Raw genomic sequence first — 18,894 nt, 5'->3', positions numbered from 1 at the left:
ACCATAGCAGTTTAATGTCTTGTTGTTGTTTGATAAAAAAGAACAGATCTACAAGCTGTAGGTTGGTGCCGTCACTATTTGACTGGTTATTAGCTTGTAGATCTGTTCTTTTTGGCAAGCGACACCGTCCTACGAAGGAGTATATCAGGCGGGCGCTGCCCTGGCCTGTGATTGGACAACAGCAGAGCTGCCCTGGCTTGTGATTGGACAGCAGCTCCTCCCCTTACTACGCTAGTATTTTAAGACCGGGATCAAGTCGCTTTGCAGGTTGCTGGTCCGGTCTGGGGACTAGACCGGATACGGAAGCTTGTTTATTATGTATGTGCGCGTGTAAATGACCGGATACAGTAGGAGGGCTGTAGTCCGGATCACGCCTGTTGATTTGTAATAGAAACCAGGCTTTCCACCTGGCGCTGGTGACTAGTGTTGCCATGTCTCTTTATTATAAGCTAATTTGGATTTGTTTTTCTGCATAGTTGCTGTGTGTTTCTGAAGTGTAGTCGCTTATTGGGCTTGTTGTTTAAACCAGTGTTCTTAAATTATTTTCATGTCAAGGACCCCCAAATTAATATGTATTTGTCAACAGAAGACCCCCATCTGAACACATTTTGTGCCAGGGAACCCCATACAAGATTTGTGTGTTTAAAATGTTAAAACAAATATATTTTAAAAATCTACAAGCTACGAGCTTGTATTTTTTTTCCATTTTTTTTTCATGTTATGCTATTTTCTCATGTCTAATCTTATTTGGGCTTGTTTTCGTACACCTGGTTGCTTGTTTATATCGCCGAATCTGGCAACACTGCTGGTGACGCGGTGTAGTGCCACACGGCCGAATGTGATACTTGACAGCCTTATCTCCCCTGTATACTACTCTAGCAATCCTAGGAAAGGTGCGTATTTATTTATTTTGTTTCAGCCGCTAATACATCCATAATATCTTGTGATGCGTGGTTTATAATGTCATTATTATTGCAGAGCAGCAGCACAGCTGCTATACGAGTAACTTGGCTCTTAAGTTGCATCACTCTTTGCTGCTTGTGTGTCGATTTGCCAGCAATGTTTAAATGACTGACACACGTTGATCAGAGTGGATGTGATGAGAGGACTGTTGTTGTGGTGTAAGTGCTGCAAGGTAGACCTGAAACATGACTGTCATATCATGACAGTCCTGGATGAACTTCAACGTGGTGTTTGTACTTTCTCCATTTACGGCCCGTACATCTACATTAACGTTCAGATTTCAAATATAAAAAGCTTACCCCATGGCCACGGATGTTACAATTATGTACGGGCCCTCAGAAGTACCCGTATCTTCCGTATTGTTCAATAAAAAGCATTTTAATCCGATTGGTGGCCATTTTCTCCGATTTTTTGCCATATGCTTTCAACTGTGTGACCCTATCGGTTGGTAGGTGTATTGCACGTTGATACATTATAACTCTATGAGAAAATGGCCACCGATCGGATTAAAATGCTTTTTATTGAACAATACGGATTATACGGGTACTTATACCCACCCGGGTAGAATTGTAACATCCGTGGCCAAGGGGTAAGCACTTTATATTTGAAATCCGAACGTTTATGTAGATGTACGGGCTGTAAATGGAGAAAGTGCAAACACCAGGTTGAAGTTCATCCATGACGGTCGTGACAGACGAGCGTCATGTGAACCATGGCTAGCTGCAAGGGTGATGATGATGCCAGCATGCCACCCTACATACTGTAGAGAGCAGTGGTTCTCAAAGTGGGGTCCAGGGACCCTCAGGATTCCATGGACCCTTACAGGGTCTGTAACATTGAGAGTGTACACATGGAACCCATTTGGTTCCATGTGTACACTCTCAAAGTTATGGGGGAACCTTGAAATGAAGAGGTTTGAGAACCACTGCTCTAGAGTGTGTAGACCCATATTCGACCAATCACCTCTCACGGTCCAGGTAATCCAAGTGATTTTAGATTGGTCAGGTCAGGTCAGGTCATGTATGCATATGCTGTAGGACTGCAGCTGCTATATTACTTCTTGCTTCCTTTAACCCACGTGTGTGCGACTGTGCATGCATTCTAGATCCAGTTTGTCAAGCTTTGGGACTGCACGATTAAAAGAACCAGCCCCTCATTCTCAAAGTGTAACCTAAAACCTCTCTAGAAGGCTACTACTCGTCACCATGCCCCCCTCCCCCCCTTTTCCCCACCCTTTTAACACTATTCAGCAATGGTAAATTCATTAATCGTTTGCATATATTCACCCATGCACATTATTCAATCATAAATTTGTTAATAATCATAATGTCTTGACACTATGAAGGCCATTTTCACAAAGCTGGCTTGTGTCCAATGTTCCCCATGCTGCCACAGACCTTGACCAGGCTTTTGTAAACAAACGGCTCCAGCTGCAGCTGCACCCAACCCAGTATCAGCTAGCCAAGGCCAGCCCAGGCTATGCCAGGCCAAGGTTCAGGCTAGGTTTACACTAGACTGAACCTCCTGATCTTGTTCCCACTTCTTTCACCTGATCTGGCAGCATTGGAGAGCAAAGAGAGAGAAAAAACATATCTACATAATACAGTACATAGCATATCCAGCTGTTACAGTGGTAACCGGAATGCTCGTCCCAAAACACACCCGCCCTCATTATTTTTCGTGGACCAGTCACCCCCAGCGTGTCTTTTATTCTTGTATTTGTTTATGCTGAGGTTAAGGTTAGGAATACGTTTAGGGTTAGACATAGTTTTACTGAGGTTACGTTTAGGAATAAGGTTAGGTTTATAGGCGTAGTTTTACTGAGGTTACGTTTAGGAATAAGGTTTAGGTTCAGACATATATTTGTTTTACTGAGGTTACGTTTAGGAATACCTGAGTGAGTGGCGACCGTTCCGAGGTCGCCAGATTTACCCCGGGGCAAGCGTGTTTTGGAGCGAGTTCTTGTATTCTTTACAGTATGTACATGAGGTTAGACATAAGGTGCATGGACATAACAGCAGGTATGTACATGATATTCGACATTAAGGTGCAAAAAGATTATCAGTGCATTGTGCTGTACATTGTTCAAGGCCTACCAGGGGTCCAAACGGGCCTGTAACCCAGAGAGTGTACAAGTGGAACCACCTGTGTTGTATCATTTGGGGGTCCGTGGCATAATGCATATTGTCTCTGTCGGGTGGAAACCTCATATGTAGCAAACTGTTACTTTTCAGCATTAAAAATAAATAAATAACAAAAGTAGCACATCGACAAGCCCACGTTTCGAGCTTGTAGATCTGCTATTTTTTATATATTTTTTGTGACGCTGTAGTGTAGTGTGATGAAGTAGGGCATTGATTACAAACGAAAACACAAAAAAGTTCTTGGAGATGAGAGGTTTCTGTCCGACAGGGAGCAACGATATCAAACTGGTAGTCCTCGAAATTAAAACATGGTTGAGAAGCACTGAACAAAACTACACTGGAGAACTCCAGTCTACGCTCTAAAATCAGAGTTTCAGGACGGTAAGGGTACATTTAGTGCTGCACGATTCTTGCTCAAATGTGAATCACGATTTTCCTCCATAAGAATTGAGATCATGATTCTCACACGATTCTCACACAATTCTCTTGTAAATATAAAAACATTAAGCAAAAAAAACAACCGTTTATTTTATTTTTTTTATTTTTGAAAAAAAAATTGCCATAATTTAAAATCGAGATTGCATAGGTGTCTGAATCGAGATCACAATCTTTTTTCGATTAATTGTGCAGCACTAGGTACATTTGCGCTGCTGGTGGTTGAAACACTATAGAGTTCCATTACCACAGGTGAATCAGGAGGCTGCTATGTACCGACTGGGCAGATACAGCTGTAATGTAGCAACAGACTGTGTTTCTGCAGCCAGGCCAGCTGTTGTTTCTTTGTGGCTATTTAGTCAGTGGAGAAAGGAATGCCGTGGTCTCACAGATCAAGCTGTGAGCCTGTGGGGCTGTAAACTGGTAGATGAAATGTTAGGCAATGATTATAAAAGCTCATTTCTCCCTTGAGAATTTGGGCGGTGGGAGGGGTCAACAGGGGCCTTTGTGTGTTTATTGTGTCACAACTTAGCCTAAGTTCTTAGACGTTGCACTGACACCCCCCCCCCCCACACACACACACACACAGACACACACACACACAGACAGACAGACAGACAGACAGACAGACGGTCAGACGGTCAGACAGACACGGTCAGACGGTCAGACAGACACACACACACACGGTCAGACAGACGGTCAGACAGACACAGACAGACACGGTCAGACAGACACAGACAGACACGGTCAGACAGACGGTCAGACAGACGGTCAGACAGACGGTCAGACAGACACAGACACGGTCAGACAGACGGTCAGACAGACACAGACACACACGGTCAGACAGACGGTCAGACAGACACAGACACACACGGTCAGACAGACAGACACAGACACACACGGTCAGACAGACAGACAGACACAGACACACACGGTCAGACAGACAGACAGACACAGACACACACGGTCAGACGGACAGACAGACACACACAGACACACACAGTCAGTCAAGTCGGCCAGTATTGGCCATAGATGGATAACACATCAAGGTGGACCATGGCAGGATGCCCAGAAACCTATATAAGGGGATGAATGACTTACGCAGTCCAGAACTTTAATGACCTATTTGATCCTAACCTTCCCATATATGGAGGATGGAGACAAACCTCCCCAAGGACATCATAGAGACTCTCCTAGACGACTATACATGGAGATACCTGGCATACCTAGCTCTGACATCAGAGAACCCTCCCGGAACTCCCATGTATGGAGATAACCGAAACGTCCAGGACTGTGACATCATAGTCCCAGATTTGGGCATAACCGACATAGCCCGCGCCATATATGGATATGCCTGACACTACCTGACATCACCGTAGTGACATTAGGGCCGCAGCCAACAGTATAAAAAGGCTCGACATGCCTTGGTTAAGTGGAGTTCCATCAGCGACCCAGAGAGACATTAGCTCCTTCCAGAGAGATAAGCATCAATACAATTCATCAACAGTTGGTTTCCACAGCCTAAAGCATATTCTCATAGTGGCTTTGGATCTGGTCAAACAATCAGCCGATTGATTATCAGTTCAACAGGCGAGTTAAAAGGTGCTATACCTTAGGCCTCTCTAGTTAAACATCTATTAAACCAGGCTAGACTGGTTAGGGGATAGGATAAGGATGGATAATTCCTTTTAACAGGACGTTCATGAAAGTCCTTGCGGGCTTGTTGCCAATGAGGGCCTGTGAGCAATTAGGGGTTAAGAGTCTTGCTCAGGGACAAATTTCATTTCATCGACACATATGCTGGCGTGGCCTGGAATCGTACCTGGGGCAACCAGGGCCTCTGGCTCCCTAGGCGGGCTCACTAAACACTCAGCTATGGCCGTTGTTGAACCAGGGACAGCAGAGGGATTAGTTAGTTTGTCGCTGGAGGGGGACATGCTGTTCAAAGAATTCTGATACTTTGCCTTTGGGTTATTGAAAGCGATTACAATTTGAAGAATTTCCTTTTTACAAGTTCCAACACTGCAGCCTCTTTGTTGTATTTGTAATAATGGCATAACTTTGCTTTATTTTTCTCTCTCTCTCTTCAGGCGGGGATTATAGCAGTTGAGCAGGACTTAACAGAGGCTACCCTACAGGGCCCGCACCGCTCTATATTGAGCTTCATTGTCATATTTAGACTGTAAAGGACATTAAAGGAGCCACCATGAGTTCATTTGACATTGACGCACCGCGATGGGACCAGTCCACATTCATGGGCCGACTGAAACACTTTGCCAACATCACTGACTGGAGAACGGTGGCCCTGCCCGACGCACGCCTAGACGAGGCCAAAGCCCTGGTAGAGAGCTGCAGGTACAGAACTCACACAGACCTACTTAACATGTTTGCTTCCAGCGTTAACCACGTGTCACCTGTTACTGACAGCTATTTCATCATGCGAGTCGAGAGGGCCCGTTATACTTGTTTGTGCACTGGTGTCGTGCACCGAAAACAGCAGATCTACTAGCTTGATGTGTGGCAGCGTGACATTATTTTTGGTGCGTGACACTGTCTGGCACGCGACTAAGTATAAATCACCCATTAGTGTCTTCAATGTTTTCTCAGTGGTTAGTTACAGTGTAGCTTCCATTCGTTACAGTGTAGCTTCCACTCAACTAAGGAAGGACAGACCAACAGTTTTGTCATGTTTTTCACCATCATGAATTTTGTATTGACAATTAATTGTTGTAAAACAAATTGCAATTAATTATGATTATTATGATGATAATAATTATTATTCTTTTTGCATAAAACATACATCAAAATAACTTTTTTTTAGGCAGAAATTGCACATGGCAGATAATAAGAAATAACTTAGCAATATACACAGAAATGACATTGACTGGGAAAAAAAGTGTTTTTTATGGTAAAACATATTTTTTTAGAGATACGTTTAGGACAAGATTCAGATTAGGACATTTAGAGGTTAAGGGGGTTGGAATTAGAGTTAAACATGATTTATGTTACTTAGTGTCGTGCATAAAAAAATTTACCGATCTACAAGCTGCAACGCGTTGTGAGCTTGTAGATCTGCTATTTTTCGGCTTTAGGCTTACTGTTAAAAATGCCAAAAATAATTACAAAATATTGCACTCATAAAATTGCCGTCCTAAAATGTTGATATCCTCACAAGTATTGTGTGTGTGTGTGTGTGTTTTGAACGGTTGTGTGCAGGGCGGGCTCCGTTCCCCCAGGCACCACAGAGGAACAGCTCCACTACGCCAAGAAGCTGTACGACTCGGCCTTCCACCCAGACACAGGAGACCGCATGAACCTCATCGGTCGCATGTCCTTCCAGGTCCCCGGAGGGATGGCCATCACTGGCTTCATGCTGCAGTTCTACCGGTACACCCGTGTTTTTTCTGTGGCCGACCCTCAACGTCGTATTTAGGGCCTTATTTGGGCATTATAGGGCCTTATTTGTTTTTTTTCATGAAGTCGGTATGTGGCCGATGTGTCCCGATTCTTTTTTAAATCACTTTCAAACTGGCATCCCTAATTAGGGCGTGTCATTATAGTCGTAATCTTTGAAAATCTTTCAAACATTTTACAAGCTTCAATTGTACTGTCGATAAATATTGTTTACCACGTAAAACTAGAGGCCTAAGGGGGCGGGGCGATCACACCGAGACACGCCACTAGAAACGCGTCGCCAGCAAAGCCACTTTTCCTATGGTACGGCGTGCACTCCTCTCTTGCACTGTGTCATGTTTTTTCTAGTGGTTTTTAAGATGTGCATAAAAGTTCAAACATTCTCTACTTTTCAATGCAAGGAATGGAGTCGCATTTGATGTCTCATGCGTTTAACCAAGAGTGCTAACAGTGTTAGTGCTTGTGGGATTCGAACCCGGGTCTCCCATGTGGAAAGCCAATATCTTAACCATTAGCCTAAAGGGGAATTCCCCCTTGACTGGAGGAGATATTAGGCTTTTTGTCATCAGGCAGATGCTCTGAGCCACTACTGCTACACTTGCAGCCAAAAAACACATCCAAGGCTGTGATGTCTGTGGACACAGACCCTTTTTTTACTAAGGCGTTTCTGAAGCATCTGTGCCTTTTTTTATAGTGATGTGTCTCTGTGTAATCATCTCCTAAGAGTCTTAAAAGCCACCCAGGCCCTAGCGGCCCCTAGTTGCTCTTTAAAAGCCAACTTTGAACCGACCTTCATTACGACCCTCAAATCCTTGCGCTCTCGTTGGCAAAGCTACAGATATAAACTCAGAAACAGTTTTTAACAGTGACATTGCTTAGTGTTTACCCCCCCCTCACTCTCTCTGTCTTTCTGTCTCCCTGTGTCTCTGTAGGACAGTCCCTGCGGTGGTGTTCTGGCAGTGGGTGAATCAGTCCTTCAATGCTCTGGTTAACTACACCAACCGTAACGCTGCCTCTCCCATCACTCCCAAGTAAGAGCCTGTGTTCTTCATCCCACTGTTTAACATCAAGAGCAGAATGCAGCTGGTTGAAAGACTCTTTCAAAATGCACCAGTGCAGGCCGATTTTTATGGATTTAAGTGTGATATTGGCCATGTCCCAGTAATGGTCTCTTTGAGGTGGAAACAGATTTCTGCACAACACTGTTTAAACGGGAAGCGATGCAGAGACGTTTGAACTGATTTAGGGTATTTTTCATTACGTTGTTGCAAAGACACATTAAGATGAGGATATTTTCAACATATTGATGTTTCATATTGTTCATTATAATATACTGTATATATGAAAATGGAGAAGTGTTTACCACAGAGCTGAAATATACTCGTATAATTAATTGTGATTTTTTTCATCGTAGGCAGATTGGAGTAGCGTATGCTACGGCAACCAGCACAGCCTTAGCAACAGCAGTGGGACTTAACCTCTACACAAAGGTAAAAAGTAACACATATACACACGTTTGTATTACTATACTTGGGAGGACATGAATATTTTAGGACGGTGGTTTTATGATGGATGACATAAAAAAAACTATTAACACTAATCTTAAAGCTGATCGGCTATTTTCGGTGCACGACACGGGCACAACACTTCTATACCTCATCTGTAAACGTCTACTCTAATCCTAATACACACACACACACACACACACACACACACACACACACACACACACACACACACACACACACACACACACACACACACACACACACACACACACACACACACACACACACACACACAAATACACAAATACACACACACACAGTGCATGACTTAAAGGTCATTGTTTGGGTTATGTTGGCTCAGTTATTAGGTCAGGAGTGAACAGAAGTTGGAACAGCCTAGTCATTCACTCAGTGGCCAGTATTTCTGTGCATTCTTCAGTTTTTGTCTCGTTACCCAAAAATTACCCATATTGTGAATCAATATTACAGATGAATAATAGTTACTGGCTGCAGTAATCAGCTGGCAGTAGTCACGATCAATCATGATCATCATCAGTCGTCTTTCTCTCCACAGTTTACCTTCATATGTGTGGTAGAAAGATTTGATCTGTTCGTGGGATTTTAGCAAAGATCACAATTTTGATAGTCCTAGACCACCTATAACTTTTAGATTTATTTATTTATTCTGGCAGTGAATGAGTTAACTTGTAGATCAAGTTGTAAACTTGATCTACAAGTTTACAACATGCCGCACTTTGTGAGCTTGTAGATCTGCTGATTTTGACACCTATAATGAGTTCCAAAATAGGAACATAGATAGATAGATATAGAGCTTAATTGTCATTCAATAATACATGAAATGCATAATTGAACGAAATTTTGTTCCACTGGCTTACTATAATCTAAAACTACTCCTAGTTAAAAGAATGCTAAAATACTACAATACTAAAATCACCACTAATAAATACAATCACAGTCAGTTCATAATGAGACAGAAATATTGCACAGCAAGGAGTCCTCAGCAGCATATAGGAGAAAGGTTGGGGGATATTGCACTTATATGGGGACTATTTCACTTTTTTAGAGTTCACAAGTCTGATGGCTTGGGGAAAGAAACTCTTGCAAAATCTGGCTGTTCTGCACCGGATGCTGCGGAACCTTTTGCCAGAGGGCAACAGAGTGAAAGAGTGAACATGGTTCCATGATGTGGGTGGGTTGGGTCTGTCCTGATGTTGTTCTCATCCGGCGTAGAAAGAAAAGACGTTTCTGTGCTCTCTTTACAAGAGAGGCCGTATTTGAGGACCATGTCAGACTGTCCGTGACCTGTACCCTCAGGAACTTGTGTGGTGCTACTCACTACCTCCACTGCGGTGTCATTTATGAGGAGTGGTGTTGTGTGGCTGTGCTGGTTCCGTCTGAAGTCAACAATGATCTCTTTTGTCTTGTTGACATTCAGGACCAGGTTGTGTGTGTGTGTTGCACCAGCCCACCAACTGTCTCACTTCCTCCCTGTAGGCGTTCTCGTTGTCGTCCCTGATGAGGCCCACGACTGTTGTGTCGTCCGCGTATTTCACCATGTGATTTGGTACTGAACCTAGCACAGCAGTCATGGGTCGTCAGGGTGAACAGCAGTGGAGTCAGAACACAGCCCAGGGGAGAGCCCAGTGCTCAGGGAGATGACGTTGGAGTTCTTGTTTTAACAACTTTTAACACGCAGTTAAAAGTGGTTCAAATCAGGACACATCGACTGCATGCCGAAACCGATGTCCTCAAAAAAGTCAAATAATGTCCGATATATCGGCCAAACTAATCTATCAGTCGGGCACAAACAGTGTTGATGTAGTCTTTCCAAAAGAGTGCTGCTGTTTTGAATGATGATTTGTGTGTAATTAAATAGAGTATTCACATAATGAAGTAATAAGAAATGATTTGTGGTTGTGTACTCATCATGACACTGAATTGGAGTCTGACTGACATGAAATTATTTTGCTATACAATTCCTGAATGGCCTCCAGGGATCAATACATGTTAATCTTTAAAACGCATGTATTATTGTAACATTTGATCTGTTCATATTTCATCTATATAAGGACATGCTGGATGATCAAATATTTTTAAACTATTTTAACTATGTTTTCTCTCTTGTGATTTGCTTTGTTTGAATCCATCCTGTGGTTGCAGAAAGCCCCTCCCCTGGTGGCACGCTGGGTCCCCTTCGCAGCGGTGGCATCCGCCAACTGCGTCAACATTCCAATGATGAGACAACAGTGAGTCCCCTTTTGGCTAGAGTCAGTGCTTTAGGCTTTGTTAAGAGTATGACTGGAGGCAAATTTCATTCTCAAATCTCAACCTTAATCTCAAAATAGCATATCTACCGTTTTACATTGTGAGCTTGTACTGTAGAACGGCTATTTTCAGTGAGTGACACCGTCACACGATGAAGTATACATCGTGCTTCAGTGTCCAAGTATCCAGACTGAGACGGTGCGACACATCTTTAGAAATCAGATTTGAATCACATTTCAAACCACTTAGGAATGTGGTTCAAATGTGATTCACAATCAGTTTCCATGTGTGTGTTTTCTTTTCTGTTCAGACTTGATAAAACCAATCTGATTTAGGCCAAAAATCTGATATGGGCTGCTAGTCTGAACATTGCCTTTAGAAAAGCAAAAGAATAATGTCAGACCAGGCAGGAGTTGCTTTGTGTCACATGGATTTTATTGCAGAGGTGTGCTGAAATTTCATCTCTGGTGGCCATTTTGAAAAAAGCTGTTCAGAGCAAAATGCTTGCTTTTTCCGGTGCTAAACTGTGCCCACGCACGTGCTCCGGAGAAATTTATTACAGACAAGAGACAAGACTAACAATGTCTCATCCTGAGAAGGTCTTTGTCAGGTCTTTTCTGGTCAAAAGGTTGTTTGTCTCTTGCCTACGATAAATGTTTGTAGGGCACCAGTGCCGGCGTTCAGAGCTATTTTGGAACATTTGGAGCATGAGCAATAAAAGGTCAATGTGTGTATGAGCCTTTGTGGAAATGAACGCAGGCAGTCTTGCCTGCGTTAACAGTTTTCACTGGTATATTTTTTTATAGGTTGCTCTTGTCTTGTTATTTTACAAGAGGCCTGGTCTGTTGATTGTTTGAGCACACAAAGGTTACACTTCAGTTCAGTTCATTTTCCGATATTGGACACATAACATAAAAAGTGTAATACATTTTGTTAGTTCCCAGAGATTCACATGCTGCTACTGCAGCATTGTCCAAGTGCCCGAAAAAGGAATAGGGAGAAGCACTAAGCTTATACACCTGGGATTTTACATTAAAACATTTTTAAAGAACAGCACGCCTCATGGCGCATCTGTTTACATAAATACATATACTGACATATACTTATAATTACATATTGTACACATATACCTGCACATCCTCAACACTCAAGTAACACACTCTGCTTTTAGTGCATGATCAACAACTACTGAAGTATTAGGCTTTCTAAGTCAAATGCAGAAAAAAAAACACTGATTAGATGCAAATATCAATGAGATGAAATGACTGAATATTAGATCCTCCTCTGTCCTTCTCATTTCTAACTCCCGTTCTCACATCTGTCTTAAGGGAGATCCTGAATGGCATTGCTGTGACCGATGAGAATGGCAATAAATTGGGCCAATCTAAGGTAAGCAGCTGAAATATGACGGGGTTAGTGACTTTTAAAAATATATTTGTAAGGGTGGATGACATTTTGACTCAACCACTTAGGCCTCTAGTTTAAGGATGGTACATTTTAATGTTTTATAGGTAATAGGTTTATTATTGTCATTGTTCACAGATACAAATACAAGTTACAATAAATGTCACAGGTACAAGTACACAGTTACAATGAAATTGGTGCAGTGCTCTACAATAGTTTGGGTTTGAATCTAGCTCACTGTCAAATGGTAAATGGTGCATTTCTATGTATGCACCTTCCAAAATGCTGTACAATGTGCATGACATCCACCCATACACTCACACATGCACGCTCCTTTTTGTCTGTCTTTATTGTACTGTCTAATAATAAGCAGAAATGCATCCAAAATAAGCATTTATTTAAAAAATATTCCCTCTGTTCCCTCTGTAGAAAGCAGCTGCTAAGGGCATCACTCAAGTGGTCATCTCTAGGATCACGATGGCTGCACCGGGCATGAGTAGGAAGAATTCATATATTTTATTTGATATAGTTATCATGTTTTCCTATGTGAGCATGTATCAAAAATGGATCCTGTCTCCTGTGGTTGTTGGAGATATTATGTTGTCTATCCATATGTTATTATGGATAGACAAGACTATTTATCAATCTTTTCATCTCCTTCCGTCTTTCCTTCCCCAGTTATCCTTCCCATTATGATGCAAAGGCTGGAGAAATATAAGTTTATGCAGGTGAGACGTTCACATGAAGTATTCAAACTATAGACTATTACCATTCCTATGGATCTCATATGCTGTATAATGGATATTTATGGGCCCATTTGGTTCCATTTGCACACTCTCAGAGTTAAATTGAATCTCGTACATGGGAGACCAAATGTTCTGCCGCTCTGACTAGATGGACTCCCCTTTTGTCAAGGGGTGATTTTGTTCTGATGTTGTTGAGCTGCAGGCAGTACTACTTAGTGGTCTGGTCTACTTACTACAAGTAGACCAGGGTCTAAATGTCTCAATGGAAGAGTTAGGTAGACCACCTTCAACCACTGCAGATGTACTAGTTATATTGTATTAACATACTCTACCGTACATATTGGTTAAAATAATGTTTTATTCATTAAAATAAGTTCCGGATTGCATCTTTAATTTGAATGTGTAGATGAGTGTGTTAACGTGCATTTCTGTGTCTTTGGCAGAGGATCACATTTCTACATGGACCAATTCAAGTGTTGCTGGTGGGAGGGTTGTAAGTTGCTTTTTAATGAACTTTTCCCCACCACATTTATTACCATGGCCGCATGTTCAGATCACGTGTTTTTGAAAGATTCCAGTTTTATTACTAAAGATGTTTTAATTCTCCAGCCTGGTCTTCATGGTCCCTGCTGCCTGCTCGCTGTTCCCTCAGAGATGGTAACTAGCCTGTCATAATACTTTCATACACTCACATATTTGCAGCATATTGCACCACCTTTATGCATAGGTTGAATGCATTCTATGCAGCCCTACAGTAGGCGTGCGTTTATCAAGTATTTTATACAGAGAACAATCAGATTGAAGGTCGTATGAAGTATTAGTTTTAGAAATGTACATGCATAACAGCAGAAAGACTTTTCCATCATACCCCAAGTAGGGTTGGGCTATCAAGAACAATGAGCACACCATTCAAAGTAATGGGGCGACAGAAAAGAACATGGCGGCCGCGTCCATTGAAGTTCAATGGAGAAGTGGCGCCATGTTCTATTCGGTTCCTCAAGCTTGATATATTGATATTATATCAATATCATGATTTTGAGACTGGATATCATCTTGGATTTTGTAATATTGTGATATGGCATGAGAGTTCTCTCTTCCTGGTTTTGAAGGCTTTATTAAAGTAAAGTGAAGTGATGTCATTTTCTGAACTTACCTGACTGTTCTGGCGGTTCTATTATTTATTTTCATTTTGTAAATAGTTAATGAACGCACCAGTAAGTCATCCTTACAATATTGTCACAATATCAGTACTGAGGTATTTGTTAAAACATAGTAAACATTTGATTTTGACCATATCACTCCATACCTAATTCTAACCAAGTAGGGTGACATCATAACCATTTATAATTGCCAAACGTTCTGACTGAGCATGTTTTCTGTATTTCCTTTCTCTCTGTGTCTGCATACACATGTATGCTGTCTTTGCTCTCTCTCTCTCTCTCTCTCTCTCTCTCTCTCTCTCTCTCTCTCTGTCTCTCCCCACAGCTCCATGGCGGTGTCTAAGCTGGAGCCAGAGTTAAGAGACTCCATCGTGTCTCAGTATGGAGAGCGTGTCCAACATGTCTACTTCAACAAAGGCCTCTGAAGTCCATCAGCCTTCTCTGCATGCCAAACCACACAGATGTCCTCATGTAAATGGTCCTTTATTTTTTTAATTGTTGGGAGACATTGTGAAATTGTTACAAACTGTTTTTTCTTTCTTTTTTTTATATAGACATATATTATAGATTGAGGGGGTTACAGTATATGATTCATTAACCACTTAAGCCCTACTTCGATGAATTGTGAGTTTTTAGATCGGCTGTTATTGGGGGAAAAAGTTAATAATCGGATCATGTGAATCTGGGGATCCACGTGGAAAAGCCGTGGCTCCATTGTGGATTCCTGACTTGTCAGCCAGCCTGTGACTAGGGCTGTCACGATTACACATTTAAGTTGATGATTAATTGTCACTCAAATAATTGCGATTAACGATTTAATTGTGTGTTTGGCATTGAACATTAAGAATACAAATACAATCTATTTGTCTTCTGGGCCTCATAATCAAAAAATCCACAGGGCAGATATGACAAATAACTTCAATATACAAAGAAATTATTTACATATTTAATCATTTTATACGTGTAAAAATAGCAGAAATAGCAGATCTGCTATTTCTGCTATTTCTAATTTCTAAAACATGGAAACGATTATAACGATTGTGCAAAAATAATTGCCATTAGACGATTATATAATAATTGTGACGGGCCTACCTATGACGTCACTCAGCGATGACGTCAGTCACCTGTGAGTGACATATATCTATGATGTAAGACTCCATATTTGATCAGGGTTTCAGTGCGATCTGAGCCCCATTGACTTCCAGTATGACATTTAACTTAAACATTTCCAAAAGTATAAAACATTTTGGAAAACGTTATGGGCGGTACCTCTGTGGCCTACTGGCAGTGTGCACAAGACATTAGTCGCTGATCAGTCCAGCGGTTTGCGATATTAGCTCTGAACACACACACATAGACATGTCTGTCAAGCAGACAGACCTTCTAGACGGCTAGACTCCTGCAGAGCCATGCCGCAAAATGTATTTTTTCTTTTTTTTGTGCAAATGTTCACCTAATAAGTTTTCGCCTATGATGATATCAACCAACAACTGTCTTCAACAAAAAAACTAAGTGTTTTCATCGCTGTCGGGCAAAAACCTTGTATCTCCATATATGAACTTTTTATGTTTTTACATAAATGAATGCCCTACTTCGTTGTACAAGAGTATCACACAAAAGCAGCAAAATGCAAAAAATGCAAAAAAACGCATCACGTTATGAGCTTGTAGATCAGCTATTTTCGCTATTTTAGTGTGACTGTGGGGTTTAAAAATATTGAACCAATGAAAAGCATTTAGAGCTTGTGACTAAACTACATTGGATCTATTGGAATACAGCTTAATTTTTTTTCCTCCTGAAAAGTAACGGTTTTGGATAAGTTTCCGACCCGACGGCGAGGAATTATCCAGGGGGTTACTGTGTACTCCTGCAGAGAACCCAAACCTTACCTCAGGAACAGTGGAATGCTTTGCCGGATCATTCAGCATATTTAATTCTGCCAGAGAGCAGCTTGGTGCTAAACTGCAACACTTATCACCTATCAAAGCCCAATATATACTTTGTCGTATGACGGGGTTGTGTGCCAAAAATAGCAGATATTTATAAGCTCACAGCTTGACGCTTGTTGTGAAACCAACCACAGGATTTATCGTTTTTTACATTAAAGATTTTAAAGCTTCTCTGGAACATTTCATGTTTACAACCTTAACAGCTTACAAAAACTCGACCACAAACCTTTTCGCAATTTACTTTGTTCGAGGATCTGAGTGTATAAAACATGACAGATTTTGATATTGCTCAACAGGACCTCTCTACAGATGGATGAGGGAATGGTTTTTAGGTTGTGAACATCTTAAAGCTTGTATATCTGCTATTTTCAGTGCGCAACACCGTCGTACAACGGAGCATGCATTAGGCATTAGGGGCCGTGTCCACAGAAAGCCATTTATGAGCAGATGGGCGCTTTGGATATCGTTGTTGTCGGGCAGAAACCTCTTATCTCCATATTCTGTGTTTTTTCGTAAATGAACACCCTACTTGATCATGCTGCAGCGTCACACAAAAGCTGTGTGCTTGTATCTGCTACTTTTGCTATTTTTGAATTTTAATCATGAAAATGTACAGTTTTGGACATATGAGGTTTCCACCCGACAGAGACGATATCATGTCCATGTCGCACGCCGTGTTTATTAACACCTGTAACCTTCGAACCGATCAACCATTTCTGTGCTTAAAGTCCTTTCTTCTGCGTTATTAGCACAAATAGTTTAGCTGAAACAATGTAAACACAGACTTCTCATGGTTGTAGTAACAGTTCACCGCGTGGTTGTAAATTACTGTGTTGTCACATACAATCAGGAGGACCAAATGACCGACGCTCCTCTCCAAAAGTCGAACTTTTGAAGCGCGATGCTCGGCGTTGGGAAGATGAGCGCACCAGCTCCGCTTTACCATAGAAATGCATGGAAGACAGGCACTGGCAGCTCAAAAAAACACTTTGTGTGGACATGGCCCTTTTACTGTGATTCTTAAACTATGCCCATTGATGTTTCCGTTTGCCTTTATAAACATAAGTCTCCTTTTCCAAATCAGTGCCTTCTATATTAAGTGACCGGGCCAGTGCTGCTGCAGTTTTCAACAGATAATGAGTTTACTGTGAAACAAGACATAATGGTTGTTGAAGCATTGTTTTATGTGGCATTCGTGGTGCAGTGCAGTGTTTTTCAAAGACCAGGGGTCCTCAAGGGGGATTCCAAGAGGGTCCCCAGCATAATGATTGATAGTTAGGTACCAAGTGGACCCTTTATAGGTCCGTAACTCTTGACAGTCTAAAAATGGAACCAAATGGGCCCTTTACGGATCTATTTAGTTCCATTTGTACGCTGTCAGGGGTCTGAGGTCTAATGAATACCAAACTGGGGGTTCCTTGAAATTAAAAAATTAAGTTTGAGAACCACTCGTCTGGTGAATCATTCATTTCAAAGTCTTAAGAAATAATTTGTATGCTGTGACAGCATAGTCCTGCCATAGCCTTCTAGGCTGGAGAAAGATGGAGAGATACTGCCCTCTTCAGGCACAATGGAGGCTGTCGTGAGATTGAATTGCCTCAACAGTACGGTTTGCTAAGTCAGAAAATGATGCTGTGATGATGTTATTATACAATATATATACAATGTTATAATGCTGGAATAAACCTTGAGCTTTACTTTTTGCCAGTGCTTCATTATTCTGCCTGTAGTGAAATGTGCTTAGTCACAAAACAGCCAAATACACATTTTAATAAGATTATAGAATAGTTTTAAAGAATATATGATAATAGGCTTGTTATTATTATTTGTAGAAGTACAAGCAGTGAAATGTTGTGGCTTGTTCCACAAAAAGACTGTGCTAACAATAATATAGCAAAATGATAGTGATGATAATACTGGATGTAATAAAATAAGAATAACACAAAATGACTGAAATTACCGTTTTACCGTAAGTTTATACTCAAGAGCGAATGTTTTAAGATTAAGGAATGCCTTTAAGATAACATGGCAAAAGAAAAACAACATAGTTTCGAATGGCAGTGGTTCACAAAGTGGGGTCCAGGGACCCTCAGGGTTCCCTGAGGAAGTTCCAAATGGACCCTTTAGAGGTCTGTAACTCTAATGAGAGTGTACCATTTGGTTCCATTTGTACAGTCAGAGTTAAGGGGGCCATTGAAATTAAAACGTTTGAGAACCACTGTCGTATATGGCAAGGGTTCACAAAACTTTCAGGCCGCGACCCCCCCCCCCCCCCAAAATAATCATGTTTGAACTGGGGAGTGGGGACCCCCCACCCTGACAAGCACTTGGAATTGTAGGCATTACATCTAATTTGACTCGGTTCCACAGATAAATATTGTGAATATAGCCGAACTACAAGCTTGAGCTTGTAGATCGGCTATTTTCACAATGTTAATAGCCTCTTTCTTACGTAATATTTGACTCTTTGGCCAATTTGGTATTAAAAAGGTCTTAAAAGTCATTCGATTGTAACTTTAGAAATGTGCAGATACCCTGTATACATAGGTTTGTTTATTGTTGAGTGAGAGAACAATGTTGCGATGCGACGCATTGTGAGCTTGTAGATCTGCTATTTTCAAAAGATTTTTATACATTTAATACAATTGAAAACTTCGTGAAATGGGACATTCTGCATAATGAGTACTTTCTACTTTTTGGTACTTTAAGTAGGCCTACATTTTGATACCAATACTTGTGTACTTTTACTCAAGTAAATTTTGAATTCCGGACTTTTGCTTGTAACAGAGTACTTCTACATTGCAGTATTGATTCTTTTACTTATGTAAAACATTTGAATACTTTTTCCACCACTGCTACTGACCCATAAATCAAAAAGCAACAGT

At 41.3% G+C, this 18,894-nt stretch overlaps 1 protein-coding gene across 1 annotated transcript; it reads left to right on the top strand.

The window, feature by feature from the left end:
- The first annotated feature begins 813 nt into the window (after positions 1–813).
- Positions 814–17,762, top strand: sfxn2 (sideroflexin 2). The gene is made up of 12 exons (XM_080455399.1): positions 814–893; positions 5,633–5,897; positions 6,759–6,929; positions 7,889–7,987; positions 8,371–8,446; positions 10,646–10,731; positions 12,079–12,139; positions 12,584–12,650; positions 12,833–12,882; positions 13,344–13,393; positions 13,510–13,557; positions 14,386–17,762. Exons 2-12 carry the CDS (start codon positions 5,749–5,751, stop codon positions 14,483–14,485), a joined length of 957 nt encoding a protein of 318 aa, XP_080311525.1. The 5' UTR covers positions 814–893; positions 5,633–5,748; the 3' UTR covers positions 14,486–17,762.
- Positions 17,763–18,894: the final 1,132 nt, after the last annotated feature.

The sequence above is a fragment of the Gymnoscopelus braueri genome (genome assembly GCF_963280865.1).
Source record: "Gymnoscopelus braueri genome assembly, chromosome: 17".
Classification (NCBI taxonomy): Eukaryota; Metazoa; Chordata; class Actinopteri; order Myctophiformes; family Myctophidae; genus Gymnoscopelus; species Gymnoscopelus braueri.
The sequence above is the reverse complement of the archived record's forward strand: the minus strand, read 5'-3'. Positions and strand labels throughout refer to the sequence as shown.

Bases quoted from the DNA above. Each gene is read 5' to 3' on its own strand.
- sfxn2 (XM_080455399.1), top strand. From the start codon at position 5,749: ATGAGTTCATTTGACATTGACGCACCGCGATGGGACCAGTCCACATTC. The intron at 12,140-12,583 runs GTAAGCAGCTGA...TTCCCTCTGTAG, and splicing joins ATAAATTGGGCCAATCTAAG to AAAGCAGCTGCTAAGGGCAT. The intron at 12,651-12,832 runs GTAGGAAGAATT...TTCCTTCCCCAG, and splicing joins GATGGCTGCACCGGGCATGA to TTATCCTTCCCATTATGATG.